Here is a 13331-nt window from a genome sequence, read left to right on the forward strand (position 1 = left end):
TTTTAGCCACACAAAAGAAAATAGCCACATAAAAGCATTACGGAATGAATGACATCAAAGAGAAAGAACAGTTACCTATTGTCCCTCTAGCCACATAATTACTCTCCTGTGAGTGCGGATGGACGGACGGACGGACAAGGGTAAATCTAAATGCCCGCCACTAAAGTGGGGGCACAAAAAGCTCCTTGAGGGTCACTTTTCGACGTTTTTCATCCGAAATTTGACAAGGAGCTTTATTCAGAAGAACTGTCGAATAGAAATCCTCAATTATCTGATACAAGGAAAAAATGTGTTATTCATCAAATAAAAAAGCACATGACAAGACATAAAAGTTCGTCACCGTAGTACATGTAATAAGATGTTCTGTTCCTATTGTCTGTCCGTTTACTGTCTTTCTTTCCGTCCGTCCATTTATCGTATGTCTCTTTGTTCATCGACCTGACTGTTTCCGTCCGTCTATCTATTTGTCTTTTATCTATTGCTGCATGTTAAAATATTGGTAACTTTCCATGCCTTTCACTTAGAAAAACACAGCAGAACATACCCAATAAGCCAGTTTTTTTCATCATATGAATAGTTTTGTAACAAAAATTTATAAGTAATTCTCTTTAAAAAATTAATGTATCATTATTTTAAATAGGAACTGTAAATGTTTTTACCTGCAGACATAGACAAATGCATAAGTTTTCAGAAAATGTATTATTTTACTGATATTGATATCTGGTTAATTAGTTTTACTTGCTACAAGTTTGAAGTTTAGCAAGCATTCGTGTAATTTTAACAGGCTAGGAAGATGCTTATCTCTGTTATCTATGTCTCTGATATGAAAATATAAAATCTCATGTTTAATACAATTCAATTAAGCTTTTGTGCTACAAGTGAAAACAAGTAGAGATTTTGATGCTAAAGCATCAAGTCGCTGGATAGAAAAATGATTGTATTATCATGACGTAAGAAAATATCAGTTTAATGGTTCATGTATTAAGAAAAGAGGAACAATATGTTGAGTTATGTTTGCCACCGAAGCTTGTAAGACAAGTGATATGCTGGTAAACTACTTTATACATATACTGTCGTACCATACATTGAAATCCGTATGGGTTACTAGTTCAGAATCCGATTATTACCGACAAATAATTACCGATCATCTAATATTTGCAAAGTGACTATGAAAATATATATGTTTAATTATTGCATGAAACAATGCAATTCTACTGTAAAAGTGTTGTCCATCATTATTATGCGCTATCGAAAAAATATATAATTTAGTTGAAATCAATACATGTATTCCCATCGTTACATACGATATAATTAACGTTTAATTGCCTTTAAGTGCGATAAACTATCAACACAAAGATAGTTTAATAGTTTTCTCTATGTATCTAATACGATTCCGGACCCGTACCGTCATACTGTTTTGGAAACCTGCGCGACGGAAACCGACGGAATATAACGAAATCAACGATTCTTAAGCATAAAATTATTTTGTCATGTTCAACCTAAACTAAACCGTTGAACATTCTTCAGATAGGGCCGAGGTTTTTCTAATGATATAAAATATGAAACTGATTAATGAAAAATAACTTTCTAATTATTTATACAAAATTACAATGGTTTGCATCATATCAGCCGCCATGCCTTTTGCCAACCATTAACAGTTTACCTGTATGTCTTATCAGCAATCTGTTACTATTAATAGATTTTATAACGATAACATACAATGTGTAGTCACGTGATTCTTACAGAACAGGGAGAATCTGTTTATAATTAGATAAAATAATGAAATATAATAGGTCTCATAAAATATAAACAACCAAATTATTTAAAAGTGTTTTTCAAATATCATTCATGATTTATATATCATAAAATAGCAGCGCTTAATACAAAGAAAAAAAGTAAAAGTATCCCTACATTCAATGACTGATCCTTAGGGATACATTATTGATTCATTTTATGAAAATTGTAATGTTGCTTTTTAAGATGTCAATATGTGTATATTTCATTTCATTGAGCAAAGTTATCATATGTTTGAATTTTTGAAATTACTGAAAAATAATTGTGGTCTTTAATTGTTCAATAATAGATATGCTTTTATTTTCAGATTTTAAGGGCTTCTCCTACCATAGGTAGAATATTAAACTGTTACAAATATAGTCGCCGGTTTCTACCGGCGACTAATTATCTATTTATTGCGAGCACGCGAGTCCTGAGCTGTTTGGTTGAGTTGTATGCTACGGCGCTGTTAGAAGAACGTCATCACACTTTTTGTACTTGATTTCGTTAGAAAGTTGTCACCGCAAAAGTGTTATAAGGTGCATTGTCTATTTCCACGACAGTGTGTGCTAGAAGATTAGCGTTAAGCTTTTGATTAAGCCACTTGATGAAAATTTCGCCATTCATTTCTTCGTGGTAATCACCTATTTAGGTACTCTCGTGAGGCAAACACGCTAGCGCCAGCGCGATTGAGAATGCCACACAGGTTGAAGGCATTGTTTGAATTATTGAATTGAATTGAATGGTAAATTATTATATATGCTATAGCATTCTCGTGAATAAAAACATGGAAAATTTATATACATGTAAAAAGAAAGTAAAAAAAATAAATAATAAAATACAAAAGGTATTGTCCCCTTATTGGATTTGAACCTACGAAACAAGCATCATATCCAAAACTCTATCAGGCCAGATAATATTCATTCACCTGTTTTCCTGGTAATGCGTTTTCGTATATGGCTTTTTTCCCGCCATCCCTATGTACTTCTAAATTCAATATTTCCCATTCTCGATCAATTTGAATCGACAGTAACTAAATCATATGCTGTGTTAACACTGACATAAATTCGCTAACAATAAATCACCTTAAAACAATTTTCCAAGCATTTCAATTAATCCTAGAATAACATTATAAGCACTGTTAAAATAAGCATTTTTTATACACTCAGAGACAGTTATAACCCGACACTTACATTTTTCGATATAAATTGTTTATTTGTGAACGGATTTTGTTCAACTTTGGAACATACAAATTCAATATATGATACTTACTACCTAGAATTTTATTTATAATTCATTGACAAGATAATAGAGAAAATAACAAACAAATATGCTACTGCAAAATGTAAATATTGTAACAAAATGAAAAGTCTCTAAATCCCAATAAATCTGTATGTTAACCAGTTCTAATACTTTGTTATGTCCTCCAAATTGGCTAAAACAAAGTGTAAACACATGTCTCATGGAAATGATGTAGTTTCTCATGAAAGTTTGGGGAATATTTCTCAATTCCTGAATAAGGGCTTGCTCGTGTTCCAGCAACTCCAGATCTTAACATAACACTTGTTGGCTGAATTGAACAGGCATGTGAGAAAGCGAGCAAAAGCCCCTTGCAATTTGCTGGAATTCGAACAAGCCCTTGTTCAGGAATGTAGAACTATAAGACAGAGGTGTTTACATTGTATAGCCAATTGGGAGTACATACAAAGTCTTCGAACTGGTTAACAAACATATTTAGTGGCATTCAGAGACGGTTCATTGTGTTACGATATTTACAGCCAATCTGTGATTTTTCATTTTGCAGTAGCATATTTGTTTGTTATTTTCTCTATTTTCTTATTGTTTAATTCTGAGATATATCTGCCAATGTATTTTACATATCTTATATCATAAGTTACAATTCGATTGAATTCAAACAATGTCTTCAACCTCAACCTCAGTGGCACTGTCAGTCGCTTGCGCCGGCGAGTTCTTTTCCGGTGTCAAGCCACTACATCAAAGGTGATTACAAAGAAGAAATGAATGTCGAGATTTCGCCAAGTAGCTTTATCAAAAGCTAACCACCAATCTTGTAGCATACAGTGGTGTTAATAGACAACGCATCTTATCACACCATTTGCGATGACAAGTTACCAACGAAATCAAATTGACGTCCTTTTTACATCCTCAAAACATCTACTTCAACCAAACATGAGAAAGACTCGCTTGCTAGCAATAAAATAGATTTTCATTGCAAGTCATTGTGTCTAGTGTTGCACAAAATCTCTATTGAAGTGTATAAAAAACGAGATACAAAAGTAATCTGCATGACGCAAACACTAAGTATTCATGCATTGATAAAAACATTTAAAAATGGAAGCGTTAGGATTTGAACCCGCACACACCAGCGCAATACCACTACACTCTCAATGCCATACACACATAACATATCTGAAGTGTACTGATCCAGGTTATATTTATAATGGTTCCGAAATAAATAAACTTCACTAATAATTTACTTAATAAATAGTCCGATTTTATTGACCTGCCAATAATGAATACATTATAGCACTTAATATATTCGATCCTACTTCGTTTGTGTCCGTCTCGTTTACGTGACTATGGAGTATATAACTAATGTTTTGAAGGTCACACCAGCCTAATTTCATCGTCATTACACCCGCAATAGCACAGTCGGTTTAGTGATTGCTCGATATGCGAGAGATATGTGGTTCGATTCCTGCTGTTGCCATTGTTTTATACCTACTCTTTGCAGTATATTTTAATGCAAATAGCCAGGTGTTTGCAAAAGTGTCCACAGGGATATTCGTTTAAAAGCTTTGCAATTAATCAGTCGGGCCACTCCGGACTAACGGCCTTGTGATTATATTTCTACGCATTGGAAGTCTAGCAGTGCATTATTCTTCAACAATGCACTCATAATTGGTACAAAGCAGATATCACTAGCTTAAAGAATAAAAGAAAAAGAACTTCTCAATTAGGCCTAAAGTACACTTGAAACTTAAGGTAAGGACAGTTTAATTATTCAAGTTAGTTATTAAAGTTTCTTTTATTCTTTAAGCAAGTGATGATATCTACTAGTCATAGACAAAAACGGTGTTTTATTTAGAAAACAAAAGATTAACCCATTTAAACGGTTATGAGCTGTTAAATATGATCTTTCTGTTTCCAGAATATTCTTCGCATGGTTTTTTGACAAAATAACGATGATATCCTATGTCTGTCCACCATATCTGTAACGTTTCTGATTAAAATTGTTAAATAATCCTTTGTTGCATGTTTAAATCGTGTGCATGTTCCAGTTTGACAATCATTTGCATTGCAATTACTTCCGTTGAAAACGGGGGTTTACTTTTTGACTAGTCAACAAAAAGATATATATTTCTATACGGGAAAAGCAGTCCATGGTGCAAACAACTTATTTTATGGATGTCATAGTTACTCCAGAGAAGATGATGTCCTGTCGTGGTGAACGAAATCGAGAAAAAAATGGCGGCCATTTAATTTAGAAAATATGACCACGTGACCAGATTTTATACTGTTAAAAAAAATTACTGTTATTTATGTAACAGTACAAAATTCTTAGTCACGTGGAACAATTGCATTAACGGTAAGAATAACTTCCCAGAGGCCTATGGGTAATTAACATTAATAAAAAGCAGGTTTGCCGTGTGAAAAGAGTGTCGATATAATATATACGCAGTTGCAAAAAGTGCGTTTCAGGGCAATTTGGTAACTTATAGCAAATGTACATTTGGTTTGAAAATTTGCAGAAATGAATAGACTACACGATTATTTATATTTAAATTTGATTATCAGCAGAGATTTTACTACGTGTAAAATGCTTTGCACCGAGGTGGTGAAAAACAAAGATGGAGAATTGTGCTTTTTGTAAATTGTTTATGCAATTGAATGCTCAAATTGTGTAATGGATCATTATACCACATCCATACGTCGTTAATTAAGTTCATATAGTCTTGAACACTTAAAATTGATCCAATAGTAAGATGGAGGTAATTGAACAGAAAAAAAGTCAATTTTTGAAACTTTTCGTCCTTGCGTTATCTTTACAAAGGCGAAATTCTGACAACTATCAAAATTTCAATACAATGTAAAACCACTTTGTACTGTCCTAGGATGATAATTTGGTCTCTTAACGGTACATGGGAAAGTCCAAAAACGGGGTTATCTGGATTATAATCCGATATTGTAAAAGTAAACACTAACATATACTATATAGCATTATTCTTACAATAGCTTTGGTGTATTACCGTTATGGCTCTGCCGGTAGATCGAAATTATTGTAAGTTTTAGTGTTTTGTACCCATAGGTTCGAACCCTACGTATTGCCATTTTATTACCACATTTTCTTCTTCTTGTTGTTTTTTTTATCATTATTTATTTTTCGTTTTCTTTTTGTTTTCTTCTTATATATATATATTTTATAGTATATATTTATTTTTTATACTTCTATTCTATTTTTGTATTTTTTGATCGCAGTGTAATAAAATATTCGATCTCATATTCATGTATGTATATGAAAAAAAGCGGTTAAACTTTTTTTTCTGAAAAAATTGACTTTCTGAGGTAAAAACAAATGTGTCGTACCAGTAGTCGAACTTCTGCCTGTACGTTTAAAACACATTACTGGCATGGTTGCTCTACCTACTGTGCTAACAAGACATATGATAACTTGTAGTTTTATTTTCATTTTATAGGTTGTGGCACTGATCTGCCTAACCTATTTGTCGCATTGTTATTGGTCTTTGTTATGTAAACAATGGCTCAAGTTATTGTCCAACAATATTGACCTGGCACTTCATTAATTTTCGGAAAGGTCATGAATAAACATTGATTATTACCTATCGAAAATATCGATATTTTTGCTAAATTCACTCGCCAGTGAGATTTGGTGTATTGGTATAGATGTCGAACTACTGACCTGAAGGTCTCTGGTTCGATACCTAACCAACACCACGTTATGATTTTTTTTAATTTAATTGCAAGAATTAATTTGAAATCGTTTTACTACACCTGGTTTTAGAATACCTTTTAAGTGGTATTTTTATGCACAATTATGTCTTTTATTTTTGTCTTTTATTTCATAAAAGTAGCTTCTTTTTGTGACATTATGCAATCGTATATGCTTAAGCGCATACATGCTATAAAGGCAGTTATTAAAAATTCTACATAGATAATACACACAATGAAAAGGTTTTCAATAGTTTAAAGAGAATGGCAATTTTCAAAATTAAAATAAATCGCTGAAATAGGATTCGAACCTACCAGTCTACGTTTACAAGTGAAAACTCTTTACCAACTGCGCTAAGAGGGAATTTTCATTTACACCATTTTAATAATTGGATATTTACATTCATATCGATTTATAAGTAAATCGTAACGCTTACGGAATATACCGACTACAGGGTCAAATGCAAGAGTGCCAGGTCACTGTTGTTGGACAATATCATCCTAGGACAGTAGTCAACACATTTCTTCATATTTTGATACCAAATAAGATGAACACCAACATAATATATCTGTCAATATATTTATTAACGTTTTTAACAATTTAACAACAACAACAACAACAACCCTGAAATAGGAAACATTTAACACGATTTAAGTGTTTACAAGCAAAAATCAATTTGAAATTGTGTTTCCTTGCTTGCAATGTTTCCATTATTAACTCCACATTGTGATTAGTTCCTGGGCCAGTAGATCGGCTGTGGTCTGTGCAGACTGCATCAAATAGCGGTGTTCACTGGCGTATCTAACCACACCGTTAGGCGTTGTTGCTGTTACATAGACTCCTCCCACACTGAAGTCGGTAAAGTCCAAGTCCGTCTGGTCGTATTCGATCTGGAAAAAATGTAAATAAATTGCTTATGAACAATTTTACAGATGGAGTTTAGTCGTTATTAGTTGTTTAAACATCTGAACATCATGGTTGTATTGAATATATATCAACTAGAAATATGTCCATAGGACACGGGTGCACCCACACCCAATTGTTGACAATCTTGACTCTAGGTGAAATTTTGGTCTACATGTGCCACAAGTTAAAAACTAATTACTAAAATACTTGGCAAAAACTTTACAAATACTGAATAAAACCCCAAGGTGCGTAAGTACACATGCTGACCAAAGTTCTTGTAAACTTTCAGACCTACAGGTCAAATACTATTGAACTTTCCACGAACAAGTTGAATAATGCAAATTTATACCAAGTCCAGGGCATAAACTCTAAAAATACTAGAATGTCCACACGAAAATATCCAGGTGCAAAACTACACACGCTGATCAACATTCCTGTAAAATTTCATGACTAAGTCAAATACTGCGAGCCACGTGCGACACACAAGTCGAAAATTGCAAATATTTACTTAGTCAATGACAATTACTCAAATAAAAAAAATACTATAAAAATCCACACAAAAATACCCAGGTGCACAACTACAAATGCTGATCAACATTCCTGTAAAGTTTCATGACTCTAGGTAAATACTTCGAGTTAAGTTCGACAAAATGAGAACGGACGGACAGAAGGACGGACGGACGGACAAGTGTAAATCTAAATGCCCCCCGTGAATTGGGGGCACAAAAATATGTTTTGATTTTGTAAGTATTCAAAGAAGTTTAGATGGGTTTAGTAACGCACCATCATCTGACAGGAAGTTGACACAAGGCAGGTTAAATATTTACTCGTGTATTTTAGGCGTGATATCCAAGTAGAACCATCGGCGGTTTAAAAAAACTAGTCCGTCGGAATTGGAATAGGTTGAAGGGGGCACTTATTATTCAAATTTTAGCAAAACATAATTTGTATGGTGACAAATCTGCCAATGTAATAGCAAAATTCAGATGGTAAATGTTAAAAAAAAATTCTACTTAACTTAGAAATTAATTTTTACTATAAACACGATAGAATGCATTTTAAAATTGTGGTATTCTTACTTTAGAGATAATAGGCGTTGTTCCTTGAAGAGGATTGCCATTGGCAACATAGAGAGCCTGCATCTTGGACATCAATTCCGTCATAGCTGCCTCTTCCACTAGGATGTCATCCCCACAAACTGAAATCAATATTTGTCAAATTAGCGTGTAAATTGAACAGAAAGTTTAGTATAAGTTAAAACACTATTTTAATGGTATTCTATTTAAAATAAGCTATGTTTAATTGATGGATTTTAATTATATTTGAAGTGAATACCTTAAAATGGTTTAAGGGAAAAGTATGTAAATGTTAAAAAGGGAAATCAAACAAAAGTACTCAAAAGTTAAAATTGAATCAGACATTTTCACCGTGTTCGCTTTGAATGTTTCTTAGGCCCATTTCACACAATGCTACTATTTTCATTTAACAAAAATGTTTTTTAAATACGATGTTCTGTTGCTATATCCTAAAAAGTACTCCGAGCCTATAGCCGAACATTCTATTTGCTTGTTTGCAACTTGGAAATCTGCACTGTTAAAAGTGATTATTTTGTATGGAAGTTAACATGCCCGTTTGTTTACATTTTGCTACCTATTTCACATTCAGTGCTATTTTGTTATGTTGAAAAGCCTCTCGTATTTTTTTATTTATTATTAAAACATTAAACAAATGTTTGCGTCATGATTTATGAGGTATAATGTGCCTTTAAGACTTAAATCGGGTACAGCTGCGGAAATGTAAAGTTAACGTTATATAGAAATGCCTTTCAGTTCAATTTTGAATTTTGACTTTCCATGTTACTACCATCTGTTTAATAAATACTGTTGAGTATAAGTTAAAAAATTTGTTAAGTACTGGTAAGCAAGAGTGTAAAACTTGATAACATTGGTATAGGTAGCACTGGGGATATATAATTTGCCGTGCAAATGGACGGTTAAATGACCAGTCAGGGAGCATACAAATTTTTCAAAAGATTTATTTATTACCTCCTCCAATTAAAGTTGTCTGGTCACCAAGGAATGGTGTACATTCGGTACATTTTTGCATGCATTGTCTCGTTTGTTCGTCAAGTTCTTGTTGTCTTTTGGCCATGTAACGATGTCTTACTGTTCGTAGTTTATGAACTATAATGGCGCGTTTAACACTTCGACGGCGTCTTCCAAATACGCTTTTAAATCCACTGCCTACACTTTTAAATCCATTGCCTGTATCAATAGAAATAATTTTACTGTAGATAATATACGTTATACATAGAAAAAAGTTGAATATCTCCTAGTTATTCATGTAAATGAAAACATAGCCGATCCTGAAACGGAATTAAGGGAAATAACTCTATTTACATTACATGAAAGTCCAACGAATGATTTAACCACTAATGATTTGCCCTGGTTTTCAGTTTGGAAAAGTTTAACCATTCATTATTTCAAAATTAAAAATGAAACTAAGCTGCCGAATGTCTCGCAAGTATATGTATACATATACGAAACCATGTAAATACAAAACAAAAACTTACCAATTTTATTTCCAAAGCTGCTTAATCCGTTGCTAATCTTGTTGCCAAAACTGCTCAACCCATTTTTAACCGAATTAAATCCACTAGAAAATGTATTGCCAATTCCTGTAATTGTAAAATTGAAATCAGACCCATAGACAAACTGTTTAGTAAAATGCAATATTTTCAATTACATTTTTAATTATATATTTTAATTTTATCGGAAACAAAGATTGAGATCATAATTTTACAGTGTTATGTTAAAAAGTGTACATGTATATTTTTAAAGATTGTAGCTTACCGCTGAAAAAGTTGGACATGTCTTCAAAGCCTTTCCAACCAACAATACTATTTCCGGCACCCTGAAACCAATTGCCAACTTTTCCGAAGAAGCCGCCCATGTCTTCCCAGCCTTTCCAATCTACGAAACTGTTGCCAGCTCCCTTGAACCAACCACCCATGTGACTTAGACCACCCTGAAAAAAAATTCAACACGATAGCTAATGCAATATAGTCATTTTGATGGTTAATTAACACATTTAGTTTTTTTAAGAAATTCAAGTTAAATCTGATTAAAGTGCAATTTGTCGAAAATTTGCCACGTTACAGAATGCTAGGAAGTAAATGTATTCAATGTATAAAGTGCTTTGTCATTTTATTTATATTTTATATGAAAATGTGCTTGACTTTGTAAATGCATAAAAATTGAGGAACTTGGGAACATTTATGTTACTAGATGTGCGTGATAATCATCAAACTGCATCGATTAAAATAGGTTTTGATTAATAAATAAAAGTTTTAAAATTACCATGATCCAGTCTCCGAAATCCCTGAAATTTCAATTCCACTAACGTTAGAAATTTGAAACACATTCATGATGCATTAAATATATTTAAAATAGTATGTACATAAAAAACAACAAGTTTGTTATAAAATTGATTTTGAAGAAAAAACAAACTTGATAGATATTTTACGTTAAAAATCTACTATCCCTAAATTTGATATCAGAAAATATTGATAATTGCTACACAGCCTCTTTGTAAATCAGATTGAAAATAAACAGGTTTTGACTTCATGAAAAGTAATCATGTTTAAAATTCTACATTAGGTTATAATATTAATATACGTTGTTAAAAATTGGGAGTTTTTAGGTTTACTTATCTGTAATAGGGAACACAGCTTCCCATACATTATTCAAAATTAAGACATTATGTAGAGTTTACATAGAATTTAATAAATTTGTGATTAAAAAATTTTACTCAAGGATGAGCATAGTAATATCCTTATATATGATCAATTCAAGTAATTAAACAAAAGCAATATACTGTTCAGTACCCTTCACATTCTCTACTGGCACAAATTCTACATGCTTCCTGGGCCGTTTCTACTTGTCCTTTGCAAAATTCCATGCTGCGATTATGCTCAAGAAGTTCTGGCTGAAGTAGTTGGTACTCGGCATCCAAGTGAGCCATAATGTTCCCATATATTGCCGACTGGAATCCTGTAAGATGGAATTTATTACCTTAATAACCGATACTCTGAAACCAACTGGGAAACCAGCTGCCGTTTTTCTTATATATATGTTTAACTAAATTTAAGAAACGGACAAGGATCTTGGCAAGTTTGATCAAATATGATGGCAAGACCAAAGTTTATCCATCGGTTGAATGGTTTTGCAGTAATCGCAGCTGGAATTTCTATATAATTCGATTATCAACAGGAAATGATATACTATCACAAAACAAAGCAATACTTGACTGCTGAAAATGGCTTTCCTTGATTTCATGTTCATTTATTCCATAACTAATGTGAACGCAATGGCATATATGAGAGCATATCTTCCAAACATGTATCCAATTAGCTATGAAAATAATTGAAATCTCGATGTTGGTCCATTGTAAATGCAAAAATGACAGATTCTTGATATGGTAGATAAAAGTTCTAAACATAATATAGTAACTTACCCTCTAATGTTTTAGGATCCATTTCGTTTGCATTTATATATGAGGTAAGCAGCAGAACGACAAATGCAAAGTACATCTGAAAAGTTCAATAAAATTTATTTTAAATAAGAAAATAAAACATGTTCCAGCTCTTCGAACCTTGCTGATATTACATGTCAGTGGCGTGGCGATTTTGCGCGTGTGTATTGCATTTAAAATTGATTAAAACATACATTTAAACACGTATGGGTTACTAGTTCAGAATGCGATAATTACCGACAAATAATTACCGATCATCGAATATTTGCAAAGTGACTATGAAAATATATATGTTTAATTATTGCATGTAACAATGCAATTCTACTGTAAAAGTGTTGTCCATCAGTATTATGCGCTACCAAAAAATATAAAATTTAGTTGAAATCAATACATGTATTCCCATCGTTATATACGATATAATTAACGTTTAATTGCCTTTAAGTGCGATAAACTATCAACACAAAGATAGTTTAATAGTTTTCTCTATGTATCTAATACGATTCCGGACCCGTACCGTCATACTGTTTTGGAAGCCTGCGCGACGGAAACCGACGGAATATAACGAAATCAACGATTCTTAAGCATTAAATAATTTTGTCATTTTCAACCTAAACTAAACCATTGAACATTCTTCAGGCCAAGTTTAACCCTTTACCAGAAAAAAGGAAAAGGTTTTGAAAATCTATTTTAATGTGTAAAATATGAGTATAGAGGTTTTTCTAATGATATAAAATATGAAACTGATTAATGAAAAATAACTTTCTAATTATTTATACAAAATTACAATGGTTTGCATCATATCAGCCGCCATGCCTTTTGCCAACCATTAACAGTTTACCTGTATGTCTTATCAGCAATCTGTTACTATTAATATATTTTATAACGATAACATACAATGTGTAGTCACGTGATTCTTACAGAACAGGGAGAATCTGTTTATAATTTGATAAAATAATGAAATATAATAGGTCTCATAAAATATAAACAACCAAATTATTTAAAAGCGTTTTTCAAATATCATTCATGATTTATATATCATAAAATAGCAGCGCTTAATACAAAGAAAAAAAGTAAAAGTATCCCTACATTTAATGACTGATCCTTAGGGATACATTATTGATTCATTTTATGAAAATTGTAATGTTGC

General features: G+C 32.4%; 1 protein-coding gene across 1 annotated transcript; it reads right to left on the reverse strand.

The window, feature by feature from the left end:
• Window positions 1-7310: 7310 nt before the first annotated feature.
• On the reverse strand, window positions 7311-12242 carry LOC132748181 (uncharacterized; the record flags this gene model as incomplete). The annotated part of the gene is given in 8 exon segments (XM_060737742.1): window positions 7311-7635; window positions 8731-8849; window positions 9697-9915; window positions 10224-10328; window positions 10504-10678; window positions 11011-11032; window positions 11538-11703; window positions 12167-12242. Coding segments are annotated over 8 exon segments (1059 nt in total). The 3' UTR covers window positions 7311-7458.
• Between the last annotated feature and the right edge of the window lie 1089 nt (window positions 12243-13331).

This window comes from Ruditapes philippinarum, unplaced genomic scaffold (genome assembly GCF_026571515.1).
Source record: "Ruditapes philippinarum isolate M1 unplaced genomic scaffold, ASM2657151v2 ctg356_1_1_1_1, whole genome shotgun sequence".
Classification (NCBI taxonomy): domain Eukaryota; kingdom Metazoa; phylum Mollusca; class Bivalvia; order Venerida; family Veneridae; genus Ruditapes; species Ruditapes philippinarum.